Source organism: Gymnoscopelus microlampas (genome assembly GCF_963454915.1).
Source record: "Gymnoscopelus microlampas genome assembly, chromosome: 16".
Taxonomy (NCBI): Eukaryota; Metazoa; Chordata; class Actinopteri; order Myctophiformes; family Myctophidae; genus Gymnoscopelus; species Gymnoscopelus microlampas.
The window spans coordinates 33322620-33340119 of NC_139953.1; the positions used below are offsets into that span (position 1 = coordinate 33322620).

The 17500-nt window shown below is 42.7% G+C and overlaps 2 protein-coding genes across 2 annotated transcripts in view; both read right to left on the reverse strand.

Moving 5' to 3' along the window:
* cdk19 (cyclin dependent kinase 19) overlaps window positions 1-17500 on the reverse strand; it is a 63120-nt gene that overhangs the window by 4577 nt on the left and 41043 nt on the right. The window contains exons 5-12 of the mRNA XM_084082788.1: window positions 15234-15291; window positions 13885-14016; window positions 8596-8739; window positions 7884-7953; window positions 7604-7676; window positions 6310-6407; window positions 6010-6085; window positions 2029-2274 (exon numbers count right to left, since the gene is read on the reverse strand). Of these exons, the coding sequence (XP_083938914.1) occupies window positions 2029-2274; window positions 6010-6085; window positions 6310-6407; window positions 7604-7676; window positions 7884-7953; window positions 8596-8739; window positions 13885-14016; window positions 15234-15291 (897 nt within the window). The remainder of the gene's footprint in view (window positions 1-2028; window positions 2275-6009; window positions 6086-6309; window positions 6408-7603; window positions 7677-7883; window positions 7954-8595; window positions 8740-13884; window positions 14017-15233; window positions 15292-17500) is intronic.
* Window positions 12281-13096, reverse strand: LOC311063822 (serine/arginine-rich splicing factor 6-like; the record flags this gene model as incomplete). The annotated part of the gene is made up of 1 exon (XM_084083433.1): window positions 12281-13096. The coding sequence occupies one exon, from the start codon at window positions 13094-13096 to the stop codon at window positions 12281-12283; it is 816 nt and encodes a 271-aa protein (XP_083939559.1).

Below are 17500 nucleotides of genomic sequence, written 5' to 3' on the forward strand. Positions count from 1 at the left end.
CGAAACTGTCTGCAGAGACGGATAGCAGTCTCTGTTAACACAAACAATGGCCTTCCCTTTATCTTTACGTGTTGGTAGCTGGCACTGACTTACAGTAGTCTTGGCACCACCATGATGTAGCCAAACTGTCTGACATGGCCATAACCCTATAGAACAGGGGAGGGGTCTTCAACGTTTTTCAGGCCAAGGACCCCTTAGCTGAGAGAGAGATGAAGCAGGGACCCCACTACATATTGTACAAAATTGTGTTGCATAGATTTCATAGATAGTTTCATAGACTTGTTTGACAGCACTATCATCAGTGTTGTGTCAATTAATATTTTTGGGGTTTGTTGACTTATATCTTTAACCACTTAAACCCAATACTTACTAAACTTGACAGTTGTACTTGGTCTGCTCTTTTTTCCCTTCTACACCAAACCTCTTTGCCGAAAATAGCTGATCTACAAGCTGCGAGCCGTTGTTTTTTGATTGATTGACATTTTTATTAGGCAAAAGAATGCAAAACAACACAGTTACATTTATAATGCTTTTGTCTAAAAGGTCCGGCCAAAAAAGTCCTTGCGGGCTTGTTTCCATTGGGGTCCTTGAATTAATTTCATAGACATATAGTAGCAACCAAACAGTTCAAAAATCAACATAAGAATACAGAGGAAAAAAATATATACCATTATGTACAAGAAAGGCATGAGAAAATAAAAAAATATATACAAAAAAAGCATTAGAAAATAAAATAAAAAGTATGTACAAAAAAAAGGGACCTTGTAGATCTGCTATTTTTGGCTAATGTTACCCTCAGAATAGGGATGCTAGGGTTCAAGTGGTTAATGTAAAGTTCCCATCACACAAAGATTAAGCGGCCCCCCTGTAGTAACTCCAAGGACCCCCTAGGGGTCCCGGACCACCTGTTGAAGACCCATGCTATAGAAACCCACAATGAGATGGAGAAGCTCGTAGACTGCTGTTATTGACCCTGTCAGTCGCACTAAGTGACTCAAGATCAAGACACTTACGGCCAAAGATTTTGGCACGTTTATGCTATGGTATGGACATGGGTCCGCCCTAGTGTAGCAGTTAGAGCACACGCCTTTCGTGCGGAATGGCCGGGTTTGAACCCTGCCCGGGGGCGACGTCAGCAAGGGCATGCGGTCGCAACGGGTTCCTAAAGCCAAATCAAATGGGTTCAGATCTGAGCCAAGTCTCCAGAGGAGGCACGTCTGAAGCCTGTCCTGGACAGGAGTCTGCAGACGTATAAAAACAGATGATGATGCTACGATATGGACACTTCATCTGAGAGAACAGAACACTAAGACAGCCGATAACATACTGTACAGTGTGTGGTAAACTTTAGTTCAAGGTTAGAATGGACAGTCCCCTCACTGGACAGCTGGATGAGTAGCGAAAACAAGAAGTCTTATCTTGGCAAGAGAAAGTCAGAACAAGTTACTGAACAGTGTGGCTGCCACAAAATAGTACTGTACTGTAGCTAACAATTATCCCTTCTGATTGCAACACTGTTGTTGCTACATGACTGCTAGAGCTGTGTGCAGTATGTTGTATGTATGAGTGTGTGTGTGTGTGTGTGTGTGTGTGTGTGTGTGTGTGTGTGTGTGTGTGTGTGTGTGTGTGTGTGTGTGTGTGTGTGTGTGTGTGTGTGTGTGTGTGTGTGTGTGTGTGTGTCTGCTGCGCGAGCATGTGCGTGTGTATGTGTGTGTGTGTGTGTGTGTGTGTGTGTGTGTGTGTGTGTGTGTGTGTGTGTGCCAGTGTGGACACTTGAACACTGGAATGTTTTGTATATAAAAGGCCAAATTATGGGCTTTGGGACATTATGAACACGTAAATGTATTGCTTTTTTCTCATGTTGGTTCTGTAACAAATTCCTGCTCATTGTACTTACAATTGTACAACAAAATTGTACATCGGGCGTGTGGGTGGTGTAGAGGTAAACCGATTGAATGGGGCAGAAAAACGAAATGATGATAAAAAAAAAACATAACAAAAAAATACTAGGACATTAATGGTACTAACCTGGTACTCTGACTGCAGCAACCCAGTGCCTGAGGAGGTGCCGGAGGGTCCGATACGAGGTTTCTTGTTGGGGGGTCCCTGGTCCTGGCCATGTTGCAGTCCTCCGCCGGTGGTGGCCCCTGTGGCACCGGCGGTGCCGTTGGTTTGCGCCGAGCTCTGCTGGGAGGGCGCCTGCTGAGCAGCCGTCTGTTGCTGGGTCTGAGCCTGCGTCTGGCCCGTCGTCTGCTGGTGCTGCTGGGTCTGGTTCTGAAGGGGGGGGGGGGGGGGGGGGGGGGGTGCAACCAAGACTTATACATCAGTCAAGTTGTAAGGGAGAAAAGCATACTATATTGTCTCAACATTTCTCAACTTTTTGTGTTTTTTTTTCGTGAATTAAAGCCCTACTCGATCATACTACAGCCTACAGCATCACACTACAGTATAAAAAGTAGCAGATCCACAAGCTCGAAACGCTGTGCGAAGCGACACGCTGTGAGCTTGTAGATCTGCTACTTTTGCTACTTTGGAATTTTTATCCTGAAAAGTGGACATACAGTATGAGGTTTCCACCCGACAGAGGCGACATGTCAAGTTGTAAGGGAAGAAAAGCATACTATATCAAACAGAGCAATGTGTCGGCCATGTGAATGTCCCTGGCTCAATTCCGCATTGCAGGCCTGTGTTGCTTCACCTCAAAAGTAGGAGAAAAAAAGTGATAATTGAATGGTAGGTTGGAATCGCCCTCAGGACCTACATGTTGCATGTCCACTCTCTGCACTCTCTTTTTACCCTCTTATGAAGGAGAAATGCCTTGAAATTCTTGTTATGCATTAATGCTGGCAATACTGCAGTGCTACCAGAAGTCTTGTTGTAGTACGTTGATCAAAGAGCTTATGAACAAAAAATGACAGTGTATTCCAATACAGAGAACAGCAAAGAAAGCAGAACAATTTAGCCCCTCCCCCTTGTGGAATGTGAACAAAGGGGGGCTGCTAACAGTCCATGTGACTACGCTAACAGCTGGAAAACATTTAGCGACTCTGTTCAAAGCCACCTGTTCTGTTTGTTAGAACTAAACAATGTAAGAGGGTGCGTGCGTGCGTGTGTGTGTGTGTGCAAGATCCTTGCTGACTACATGTGGAGGAAAGGACACTGCAGTACCTGCTGTAACATTAGAACATCTCCAATGTAGCATTAACAGTGGACGCAAAACATGTCACATTCACATATTTTGGTTATCATGTACTTAATTGTCAGGTATACGTTATGTCAGGTTTGTCGATGCAGTGTTTTTTTTTGTGACTACATTGTTTCAACTCATTGTCACATCACAGGTTTACAGGTGTAAAAGAAAGGGTGAAATGATTTTCTTGCACAAGCTCATATCATTCTGGACATACAGTAACTGACCGATTTAAAATGTGATACTGTACATACTGTATATTCTTGTAACATACAGTTACAGTATATATAACTGCAGGCTCCGCATTTGATGCCGCCACCAAGTAGCAGAGTGAACTAAAGGTCGGCAATCAGTCAATGACGTTGTGTTCCAGTTCCAGTTTGGAGCCATCGATAGCTCTGCTCTGGGATGATTTACAGGAATTACGCTGTGAGCCTGGCTCACAAACCTCTCACAGGCTCCCCACGGGACCTAGACACGTGAGCCCACTGGCAAAAACAATAAGGCTCTCTCATGCCCAGCCTGCGGCGGTGGATAGAGTGGTGGAAGGAGAGAGAGAGAGAGAGAGAGAGAGGGGGGGAGAGAGAGATAGAGAGAGAGAGAGAGAGATAGAAAGAAGTTGCAGGACTCTTTTTGCGCAATGCTAGGGCAGCACATCAATCATGTATAATTGTATATGATCATTTTTTGTGTCTGTCATAATAATAATCCCCCAAAACTTGGCTGCGGCAATGAACAAGCCACAGTAACAGTTGTCCAGCATGTTTTGCAAAACATCTTTTCACTTCTTTTTATGTTTTTTTCGTAAATGAATGCCTAGGCTATTTCGTCATACTACAGTGTCACACAAAAGTAGCAAAAGTAGCTGATCTATAAGCTCAAAACGTGTCACACCGTGGCGGTGTTTTGAGCTTGTAGATCTGCTATTTTTGCTCTTTTTTATTTGAATTAGTAAAAGTAACAGTTTTGGACGATATTCAAACTCAAAAGAAGTCTCCCTCATATGTTCATATGTTCAGCCTGCAGGGGAGTTTGTGGTACAATGAAGGAGAGAGAGAGAGAGAGAGAGAGAGAGAGAGAGAGAGAAAGGGCTAGTGGGGTTCACACAGCCTTCCTGGGGGAGCGGCTAGTAGTGTGTGTATACATTACTTGTATCGGGTGTTGCCAACTTGACAGCAGCTGCTGTAAACGTGCTGCAGGATCTGGGGATTCGCAGAAGCTAGATAGGGGGAGCAGTGTACTACTGTACGCTGTGCCCTTCACCTTGCACAAACACACTAGATCGGCCATCTGCCACCTTCAGTAAAGGTGGGTCTGCACAATATGGACAAAATCAAATATCCCGATATTTTGAGCAAATAGCTCAATATTAATATTATTACAATAATATTGTATCATATATAAATATACTATTATATAACTTTTTCTGAAAATGTTGAAAGTATAAAATAGGCCTTAGAGGACAAAATAGCCATTGGTGGCATTGGTGAAACACACCGCAAGAGAGATGGTGCTGGTGGGATTCAACATGTGGTCTGCAGGGGCACATTTGTGCTCCAGAGATGGGATCCACTGGCTCCGCACGGCGGACAAGGCTCCTCTCTTTTGCCCCGGACATGCGTACATGCGTGCGTCCAGACTATATGACTTGTGACTATATGACCACAGGACATGCAGTTTACGCTGAGATCTGAAAACAAGCGTGCCAATGTTAACCTTGAAAGGTGGTTTGACCTCTGTTCTCTGCTTCGAGGTTGACGACAGCTGTTCATGTTTGGCCAGCTTGTGTTTTGCTTCCTCTATCACTCCTGTCTCTCGACAGTAATCTGAGATTGCTTCGAAAGGCTTACGGATCGCACTGTTCTGGGCTTGCATGACGACAGAATCAGCAGTATAGATTTATTTCTATGGCTGTTTATTAGCAGGGCCTACTTGCTACAAGCTTGTAGCAAGTCCTAGACTCACATGTCTAGGACAGGTCTATTGTTTATTCTATTTTATAAACTGTCTTGTCATGTAATTTGTTTATTATTTATACTGCCCCAAATTGTGAGTCACAGAAAATCCTCTCCCAGGGACCACAGATGCTTGTAGCTATATCCGGTGCAATATATTGTATTTATGGTCGCTGTCAAATAATAAACAAACAATACAATAAATATTGAAATATCATTTGGCAGTTGCATCCTTTTAAGTTTGTTTAGAATAATTATTATGACAACGATATTATAAATAAGAAATGTACAATTCATTGTGTGCATTACTGCATTTAAGGATTAGACTTGACTTTACTTTCAAAGGAAGAAGATGTAGATAAACCAGACAACTCCTGGTAGGTTGCTTACACACTCGAATATATTTTGAAAAACATTTGTTGACATAACATATAAGGTTATGTCATAGCCATAAGGTTTATGTCCTATGCAGGCAGATTCTGCCAATGCTTTTCAATGGGAAAGGAGCGTTTTTTTTGCGGAAATCCGCAAATGGCAAAAAAAAGGTAGAATCTAAGTTCGGTGTGACTGCACCCTGAAGACTTTATTCATACTGCAGATATTAGGGTTCATGCAAACTTTAACAAGAACCTGAGTCCTTTCTCTGGATGAGAGCACCAGCTAAATACCGGTAGCTAAAAATGGACAACGTAAATGGACTGTTCCAAATTAGTGCCTCTATTCTGAAAACCACTTTGGCGGCTGAGAAATTATATTCCCCCTGTGAAAGACGGAATCCATGTGCCACTGTGGTCAGCTCACAAAAACAAAAATACAGTTTCATGTCCGTTAATTCTATGTCCCACAGTGCCAGGGGATGATTACCTTCTCCGTTTTCTCCTCGGGCTCGTCTTCATTTAGAAACTCTCGTTTAGGGTAGGGGATCTGGCCCCCAAACACACTGGACAAAAAAATAAAAAAGAGATAGGACTGAATTAGTTGTTTCCTGTGCACAAACACACACACATTTTTAACCATTTAACAAACCAAAACCTGTTCCCACAAAAAAAAAAGAACAAAAACATTCAGCCCATTGTACATTTACAATAATGGAATACAGCTCTGACTGTGAAACTATAGGGAAAATGTTAATCCCAAAAAATTAAGAATGTATTCAAGTCTCACTCAGTGGTCGGTAAGGGGTCCTCCAGGAAATAGGGGTCCTGCAGTGACTGTTCAGATGTGATCCTTTTTGTAGGGTCCATTGTGAGGAGTTTCTGGAGCTGAGGGCATGAATGAAACAGTTTGTGTTAAGTTTGTATTCATCTTTACTGATCTCCATTTGTCGATCTCCAAGGGTTAGACCTCATTTCAACTTTCCTATATCATGGGTTCCCAACCTTTTCTGGATTAGCCTTACTACTTGAAAAAGTGTTCCGAGTGTTTTGCCACCCATCTGACCACTTAACACGGCAGCCACGCAGCTGCCGTGTTAAGTGGTCAGATGGGTGGGCCAATGGGCCATGTGCATTTTCAGATCTATTTCAATGATCAATTAATCGATATGTATTGCAATATCCTCACGGCCCAGATTATGAAAGATTGCAAGATTGCGTATCGTGGCGATAATGACAAATCTATAAAACAAAATATGAAAAGTGCAAACACTGAGTTGTGAGTGTCAATAGTACCCCCTAGCCAGGGTAAGCAGGAATTTTGAGGCGGCAAGTAGATTGAAGTACTTCAAAAGCCCTGCAGTGTGAGTGACATTCCTTTTAACATAATCCTAATGACATGTACTGTACAAAATGTTTAGACAAGTTCTGGCCACAGCCGTACACATTCTTCACATTCGTCTTTCCGGACGAAAAAAACAAACTCTCTTAACTCTTACTCTCTCTTAGCAACTTGCCAGTGAGAAATAAAAGAACAAATCGTAGCAGCTGAGCTGAGAGACTCTGCTAGCATCCCTATGGGGCAAAATAGTAGAATGAGTAGAGAGTGTACGAGTCATTTCTGCTGGAATGAAAACAGGAGGAGAGGTGATGATGTGCGACAGTTCAAGTGTCAAGTAAAGTCAGTTTTTAGATAGACAAAATACAGTATCGGTACAAAATTGACATGAAAGGGGATGTAGGGACAGCGATGAATACAGGCCAACTTAGACCAAGAACAAAACCTGTATCAATACAGTATCAGTAAAGTATACAGTATAGACCAGAACCAAAGAAACAGAGTTTATGGCCATGCATGAGGAACACTAGACTGAACACTAGACTATGGGGTGAGCGGAGCAAACATGTGCATCGTTTCTAGAGCTTAACTTCGTGAACTGGTCATATTTAATTTTCTCATACTTTTTGTGCAAATTATCACACTCATTTGTCATGTTTACATACTTCCCAGAACTGTGAACTAGAAACCCTGTATCCACAGCTAAAGTAAATATAACTACAGTAGAAGTATACAGTATACCCACCAAGAGGAAAACCTTGCTGTCGGGCTTAACTTTATGCTTCTCCATGTATTTGATTAGGCTGCTATTTGCATACCTGTAGTGTATGAAACACAAGCAGAGGCATACACAGAATATTTTGAAAAACTGTTTATATACAGTATATAAATTGGGGGGAAAATGTAATTAAAATAATTCTTACACAACCACCTGACATTAAAATCAAGAAATGTTCAAACACACAGAATAGGTTCTGTCTAGTGATATTACTTGAAAGATGGTTAGAGCCTCGGTGTCTACTCACGTTGTTCTCCTGAAGTCTTTCTGAAGCGTGGGATATTCCGGCATTTTCCTGATGTCTTCCCAGTCTTTATCTGAGGGATTAAAAAACGACAGAAAATGCATGCTTTACAAGGTAAGTTTACAGATACAACTATAATGAATTCACAGTGGTTATGTTTCGAAGTTACAGATACAACTATAATGAATTCACAGAGGTTATGTTTCGAATAACTGTGGTGTGCTGGAGGAACCCAGGAAAATGCAATCTTGTTGACTTCTTTATGGGGGTTAAAGGAGTAGTTCACCCAAAAGATTTCTTATTTTCCATCAATTACACACCCCATGAAGTCTTGGATTCATGGAATTTTTTTTGTTGCATTAATTTATTAATGCAAGCAAAAAATGTTATGACCGGGTCATCGGTCAGTAGGAGACTTTTGGGGTGAACTACTCCTTTAAGTTTGGCTAAGCAGGTGCTCAGGTGGCGCAGTGGTAAAGTGCCTGCCCACCACCGCGGAGGCTGCGAGTTCAAATCCACCACAGTGCATCCGGCTTTGTCAAACGTCTATCCGAACACAAATGACGGAGACGCGGGGACACACACTCTGTCGGCCACTAGCAGGGCCTGCAAACTTTGGAAGGCAGTTATAGCCAACTGGACACGATTTGTAAGAGCAGTAGCAAAAAGTGTGTTTTGAAGAAAAATCTAGTACATACTGCTGGTATGCACACACCTGCTGGGAAGCCCATGACGCTGAATATTCTGTCTAACTGGTCATGATGGAAGGGGTTACTAGTCTTGATGTCTTCCTGGCGACAGTGAAAGATGGGCTCTGATGTCAGCAGTTCTGCAAAGATACAGCCAATTGCCCAAATGTCTGTGACACACACACACACACACACACACACACACACACACACACACACACACACACACACACACACACACACACACACACACACACACACACACACACACACACACACACACACACACACACACACACACACACACACACAGAGAGAGAGAGAGAGAGAGAGAGAGAAAAGAGAGACATTAGGGTGCTGTTGAGCTGCAGTATTTTAGTCGGTATGGAACATAGGGAAGTTGCACGTCAAAGGTCTGTGATTTAATGTGCCACTCATTGCCCCTCATCTCATTTTATGGTAGAGCCTTGTCACACTTTTGCACAAAGTAATATCTGAATACAGAAGGAAAGTTGTCGTAGGCCTAGGGGAACAATTAACATTTTATTGTATTCACATCAACACCAGTACAAGCCAGAGAATGCAGTTTCTATACTAACACACAGCGTATAGTACTGTGACCTGCAGTTGAATGAGCACACAATGCGGTACCAGATCAACATGTCCTGGACTAATGGTTAGCCACTTTAACAGTGGTGTCCCTATTTTGGTCATCATAGGTGAAATTCTTTAAAATGTCCAAAAGCGTGTCTAAAATAGGATATCTAGAAGCTCGATATAGTGTGAGTCTGTGGGTGTGCTATTTTCGAGGAAGAAAATTGACAATTTTTGAGATGGTGAGGGTGTACTGTACTGTACTATAGCTTCTTGACTTTGTACTTGACTAGCCCAATACAGACCTAAGTATACACAACAGGCTTTGGCTAGGGTCAGGGTTTCTAAAGTCTGAGGTTCTGGGATACCTGCAGAGGGGTGCTGTGCCTAAGCCAATGAAACACACCGTTCGCCACTCTCGTTGTCGTTACAGTTGTGGTGTGGACTCCGCCATCCACATCCAACATATTTATAGCTATCGTCTTGGTGTGGACAGCCCCTTAAACCCGACCCTAACAACTTCCATGGAAGCGCTGTGCACACAGGTGCTCGCCCTAAATAGCACCAGTGATACATGTGGTTACATCAGATGGGTAAATGTTTGTTTTCTTTCTCCCCTGAACTCTGTGACAAATTGTGATGACGTACAGATCTGATCTGACTGTTAAAGCCACCAACACAGAACAGCATGTAGTGTTCAGGGGTGTCATGCAAGCCAGAATTCTGAGGAGGCACAATTAGAGCAGGACATGTTGGTCTTTCCCCGATAAAAAAAGAAGAAAAAAAGAAAATAAACCAGAAATGTGTGCTCCTTGGAGCACAGGTCTCCGCCAGGCCGGGTTGCCTAGCCAGGGCCCGTAAACATTGGTCATAGCCACTTAGGGGTATGGGAACTGAAAAATCGAACTTATACATCTTGAACACATGACCCCAGAGATAATGTGTTCACTGATGTGCGTGAGTTTTGGACAAAATCTGTAGTAGTTGCAAAAAGGATGTTTTAAGTATCTGGCACAAAAGGGCCTATACGTTACATCATGATCCAAGAAATCCAGGGGAAGAAAAGATGTTGATTGTATGACCTATGGTTCAAGAGTTATAGGCCAAAACGTGAAGTTTGAAGGAGGCTGTTGTAGCGCCACCATGAGGAGATTTAAAAAAATTGGGATGGAGGTTCTTCCTTGGCTTAGTGGGAATGTGCGTGCAAAGTTTCTCGGCAATCGGGCGCTGCATTCATGATGCGTGGCATTTTGTGCAAAACGGCCACCCCCACAAACTTTGGAAGCCAATCATAGCCATATGCTACTGGTACAGTTCCCTACTGTCTGAGTACATTTCTGTGAATTGTATGGTTTATTGAAACAAAACACAGATGTTTTGAAACCCAAATTCATCAGCTTTGAAGAAGTCAATGAATATATCAAGAAGGAAACGTTAAACACGTATGTTACCTCCAAACATACATTACACTGTGAATGTGTGTTTTCAAACTATGATTCTACAACCTTCCATTTAAACATATGTGCTATACCAGTGGTTCTCAGCCTGTAGGTTGGAACCAGGGGGGTCCCCATGTGATTTTCGGGGGGTTCCCAGATGACAGTGAAGTGACAATTGAATTACTTTTAATACCTAAAAAAAAAAAAAGAAGAAAAAAAAGGCTAATACTGCATCAAAAGTCATCGACGAACTATATTATAGAAACTGGTCAAACATTGGCCAAATTGTCAAATAATACGAGGCGCGGCGAGGCGTTGTGAGCTGCTATTTTCACAATATTTATCTGTGGAACTGAGTCACACCTACATTCAAAGGAGCTTGTCAGGGTGGGGGGGTCCCCAGTACACATATGATTATTTTGGGGGGTCACGGCCTGATAAGGTTGAGAACAACTGTGCTATACTATACGAAATAATACATGACATATCTATGACATATGACTCTAAATGTGGGAAAGATTTCAGCCCAACCAGAGCCCCATTGACTTCCATTCTAACATTAAATATAAATATTTAAAAAAGTATAAAACGTGTGAAAAAAAAATGTGTGGAGGTAGATCTGTGGTCTACTGGCAGTGTGCACAAGACATTTACAATGCTATTACGGAGGAAAAATCATTAAATACCAAGCAATACATTTTTTTAAACTACAATACATGAGATACAATCATTTATGGTTAAAATCAGTTTAGATGTCAAAATCTAAAAAGTACACCAGTCAATATTAAAGCTGCAATCCATAACTTTCATATCCTACCTAGGAACCCACAGAACCCATGCATAAGCACCTACATGTTTACTGTTGAACAGGTGTTTGGCAAGGCAGGAGTTATTTCATGCAATACCTTGCCAACCAGTAGGGGTCCTACTCATTACTCAACCACAGGATCTAAATGTCTCAGTAGAAGAGCAGGGAGACCACCTCCGACCACCGCAGTTGTGTAGTCAGGGTTCAATTTGTAAAAAAACTGATGGGGGACATTCTCATAACCACTTAAGCCCTATCTATATACTTTGTCATACAAAAAATAGCAAACATAGAAAGATCTACAAGCTCACAGAGCTTGTAGATCTTGCTACGTTCGCTATTTTTTAAATAAAAAGGAGATTTGAAATGTTTTGAAAATAATTTGAAACAATTAGATTTTTTCTTTTTTTTTGTTGCCAAAAATATGGATGCTGGGGTTAATGTGGTTAACATTCGTTTTTAAATAATTAAATTGTGATATTGTCAAACATAAATATCGAACAAACAATAAATATCAAAAAATATCTACATTTCCCAAAAGGAAATGAATGTATTCAATTCAGTCTGACCAGAAGCAGGGATAAAACATATCCCCACTGATGATGATTAAAAATGAATGACCAGAGGGGGGGATATCACAAACAGAGTTATGGACTCCCACCCCATTTCCCCCAGCAAATCAAATCCTGGCGTTACTGTAATTATATTGAATTAACGTACTCTACTCTAAAATAACGTTTTATTCACTAAAAAGTTATGGATTGCAGCTTTAAATGTGTCTGATTATGGTGAACTGCTATTTATTCTTTACAAATTCTCCTTTGCTTCAATACGTCACAACAGCGGTGGTCCGTCTTGGGAACAGCGATGTCAGTCCTGGGATGCTGATCTATTACTGACAGGGGACTTGGAAGAGGCGTGAGAGGCTGACCTAGCCGGTGGGGACTTCAAGGGCCGACGGTCCTCACTGGGAGATGGGGACTTCGAGGCAGTCTTGGCACGTCGCTCGTGCCTTCTCTCTGAATGGGTTGGAGACCTCGAGTGGGAGCTCCTGCTTCGTCTGCTTCTGCTGCGAGAGCGACGCCGGCTACGAGACCCCGACCTGCTTGCAGAATGAGAGCGGCGGCGCCGAGGTTTGTCTTCGACCAGACGGATCTTCCTCCCCTTGACGTCCTGGCCGTCCAGCTTTTCTATGGCTCGGTTCATGTCGCTGCGGGATCGGAATTCGATGACTCCTTCGTTGCTTCGTTCCTTGTGGGCATCGGCGTAGGTCACCTCGCCGGCTTGCCGCATGAAATCCTTCAGGTCCTGCCAGCTGCACCTGCCGGACAGGTTCTCCACGATGAGGCGGTATTCTGTGCGCACGGGGGGCCCGTACTTCTCCCTCCCACTGCGGCTTCTTCTGCTGCTGTAGCCACTGCCGCGCGCTCCTCTGTAGCCGCCGCCGAATGCATGCCGGTCTCTCCGTGGTCCTCGGGCATGTTCGATGATCACTCTCTCCCCATACAGCTCCTTCCCATTCAGTTCATACACAGCATCTTCGGCGTCTCGGTTGTCCTCAAACTCTACAAAGCCATATCCATTTTTCAGGTCAATCTCCAGTAACTTGCCAAAGCCACTGAAAAGTCTTTGAATGTCCTTTTCCCGGACATGATAACTAAGCTTGCCGATATATACACGCGGCATCTCTGAGAATATTGAATGATATTTAGTCAAAAGCTAAAAGAGAACCGGTAACTCTTGTTCAACACAATGATTGACCAGTCAGCGAGGCGAACTTAATCAGAACTACAAAGGGACACTCAGTGGAGCTCTTATCTTCCAGGCCTACCCATATTGATGACATCAACCTTTCCCAAATACGGAGTTCCACACAGCTTCAGACTGGCACCCAAGTACTGACATCACACTGATGATGTCAGGCTTGACCAAATATGGAGTTCCACATGGCTACAGAATAGCATCCAAGTACTGACATCATAATGACGACGTCAGTTTTGCCCAAAGACACACACACACAGACAGATACACAGATAGATACACAGACAGGGACGAAAATATAATCTCCCCCCTGCCTTCAGCCTGGTCCTTGGACACAAGGGTCTGTGGTGGGAGTCGGTTTGTCACTCTGTACATTCCGTTAAAGGGAAATTAAAAATAGTCTCGGCCACGCCTTCGGCCTGGCAGAGACAATGATGTGTTTGATGCAACTTTTTTGCAATGGCAGCATTTCACATAGAAATACACAGAAGGCATAGGATACACTATATCATTGATCTCCTGGAAAATCGACAGTTTCCCTTTAATAGTCTACAAAGTAGATGTTACGGGTCTATGTTTACACTCTTAGACTGAAATGTAACTGTGCAAACACACACACACACACACACACACACACACACACACACACACACACACACACACACACACACACACACACACACACACACACACACACACACACACACACTGACCAATAGCTTTGGTGTAGTGTCGGGCCCCTAGCAGTAACTCAGGAGCCCTGTACCAGAAGGTCACCACTACGGGGTCGAGGTCCGCCAGTGGCTTGAGAGGAGAATTGAAGAGTCTGGCAAAACCCATGTCAGCTGCACAGTGAAAGGACAGGAGAGATAGGGACAGTTAGCAAACAGACCTACTATAAAACAAATGATATGGATGGAATGTCAAGGGGCTGCTGTCCAAGGCTATTGGACAGTATAAGCATGCTTGTAATATTATACACAAGACTTGACCCATCCCTGTAGTTTGATTAAGTGTTGCAGAACTTGTTTGTACCGCATTCGTCTGTTCTTGTTCTGCCCGGTCTTGCTTACCACTGTATCATGTCATGTCATATGATTCATACACACAAACACATTATCTATATGATTACACAGATTAAGAGTGTAAGTATAGTTATATGATTATGTACATATACTGGCATGGGTCTTGTTTATATTACAATGCTCTTTGACCTGGAGGTACAGATGCAATCTTCTCATATGGCCCTGTATGTAAAAAAAAACATCTTGCTGATGAATGAGGGCATTGTCACACAATATTATCCCCTGTTCTTTGCAGAGAGTGAACATGTCTTGGACTGTTACAGGGGCAATTAAAACGTAGGCCAAAAGTACTCAGTAGCACTTTCTACTGGGGTACATACACAAACAGGTACACGCACCTTAGCTAGCACCAGATGGTAAAGTTATGTATATATATATATTTAGCAAAGTAATGTTGCTTTTAACTATATGCAGAATTTATTTTAAAACTGTCCAGTTGCACTCCATTGCATCAGCTGTAAGTCATATGCTTCAGCTAACAATTAGTTGCAACAGTAGAATCATCTTAAGTTAGCAATTACTGTATGTATCAGTAACTCGGGCGGGTGATCTTTTTTTCTTTTTTACAAGACACAGTTGCACTGAAAAAATAACAGAAACACTTCACACTACTGCTGAATGAAGAGGGGTTCAAACAGACTCCAGTACCACACCGCCATTGCTATTACTCTCGTATATTATGTAATAGCACTTATTTGAGCCTCCTGTGACCTCCTTCAGGTTAAATGCTGCAGCAATAGTGAATAACCTGACTGAGCAATGAACAGCTTAAGCAGTTCACAGTCCAACGAATCACACCACTACTGCCACTTTGGATTTAGCCTTTATGGTAAATGTGACACATAGATTTGAACATTTGGACGCTGTATAGAAATGCTACTCTGCGATGCTTAAACCTCTTTCTGTGGAGCGATGAATAACCAGGTCAATAGTCAGTCATTTACAATATCTCCCAGGGGAGGTGGAGTCCTTCTTACCGATCTTTACTCTTCCCCGTTCAGGTCCCTCCCCCATGACCAGAATGTTGGCTGGTTTCTACAGAGAAAAGAGAGAGAGAGAGAGAGAGAGAGAGAGAGAGAGAGAGAGAGAGAGAGAGAGAGAGAGAGAGAGAGAGAGAGAGAGAGAGAGAGAGAGAGAGAATTCAACACATGTCAAGACACATGTCATTTAGTGGCTACTCTTTTTTAGCCCATTAAAACCAGGAACGTATCTCTGTCATTTTAGATTTCTTTGGCTATTCAAAGCAATAGCAGATATACAAGCTCATAACGCTATGAGCTTGTAGCTGTAAATCGTGAAGATTTTAGCAAATCTTTGGTGCTCAAATGAAGAAAAATGCGGCAGTAGAACGTTCTTCCGGGTGCTTCAAACGCTGGTGAGCAACTGTCATTGAAATGAATAGGTGGGTTTATAACTCTATGGTTCAAAATCATGACCAGATCCGATCAAACCAGACTTGCGTAGCAATCCCTCTCTGCACTCTGCCATCCTCCACTCTACTGTACTAGATACAGTGAAGTGAAAAAGAAACAAGAATCAACTTTAAACTTTAAACTTGTAATAATAAAAAAAAGTTAATTGCTTAAACCCTATACAGTATAGCTTGTTGACCGGGGTCTCCCAGGTGTCTGTACTTAAGTTGGACCCCTACTTCTTTTCCCTCTACACCAGATCTCTTTGGGTATTTTCGAAGAATGTTCACCTATTATGACATGCCCCAGAAGAGGGACGCTAGGGTACTTCATGAAGTTAAACAAAATGACAGAAACCGGGGAAGGGTGGGTGAATCAGTCACAATACGATATTGATATTGAGGCATTTGGTCAAAAGTATTGTGACATTTCATTTTGTAGCATATTGGCCAGATTGAGGTTAACCACTTCAAAACCCCAGCATCCGTATTCTGGGGAGAACTTTGGCAGAAAAAAAGCAGATCAGTGTCTGTCGTGTGCATCTTCTGAAGTCTCACCGGCTTTCAGTTCTGCTCTGCAAAACAGGTCCTGTCGCTATAGAAACAGCACTAACAATGAAGCCTATTATTCACCCCCACAACGCTACACACTACTGTCAGAGAAACACAAAGGGGAGTGGATTTCTTTGATGGGACCGTGAAGACCCGGGGATGTTCAAGTTCTAAGAAGGCCTAACTGCAGCTAATAGGCTCAGATCAGGGATATTCTTTTTATTTCCTCTAGTGCACTGGTTTTCAAAGAGCGGGCCGTGGCATGTTTTGAAACTAAAGTGAAAGTTGACCTCTTAACCCATAACCGGAGTCCCTCAGGGCTCAATACTAGTGTCTTTTCTGTTATTGTGGGGAAAGCTTTCGCTGAAAATAGCCGATCGACAAGCTCACAACGTGATGCAACGCGTCGCGTTGTGAGCTTGTCGATCTGATATTTTCAGCGAAAGCTTTCCCCACAAAAAAAAAGAAAAAAATAGCAGATGTTCAAGCTCGCAGCACGGCACAAAGTGTGATCTTGTAGATCTGCCATTTTTGAGAACCACTGTTCTAAATCCTTAGTGTTTTCTGAAAAACGCATGTTGCTATATAGCTAAAATCTAAAATAACACAGGTGCTTTCCAGGTTTTAATGGGTTAGACCATATAGACTTCGTTGACTGTACTTGGCCCCCTCCTTTATTCCCTTAACACCAAATCTACAACCTCACACAACGCGTCATTGCGACGTGTTGTGAGCTTGTAGATCTGCTATTTTCTGCCGAATGTTCACCTATTCTCACACCGCAACAGATCTCAGTACATCAACGTCTTCAAAATAGCCGATCTATAAGCACAGTGACACATTGTGAGCTTTTTTTTAAAAGCCTTTTTGCAATCGGGGGGCCACTCTCTATTACCAGAGTGTTGTATAGCAATCTAACTGAAAGCAGTGGAAACAGCTGCATACTAGGCTTTGTTTATTGACACAAAATATAAAGCTAAGGGGGGTAAGAAAGAACCCCCGAGGACTTTATAAATTCTTAACAGTAACAACCATGAAAGAAAAAGAATTGTCAGTGGACTGCAATATCTATCATGTCCCCATCCTGAACCCCTTTCATCTCGCACTTAAAATGTGTAATGGTTTATTTGGTCTTTTCTTTTTTTTATGCTCCATTTCAGATCAGTGTAGTGAGACAGGACACCAAGGGCAGAGAGAAAGGACGGGCGACATGTAAGACAAGGGTCGGATTTTAAGCCGGGTCCTGCAGGCAAGATATTAAAATATCAACCCCTTGTTAAA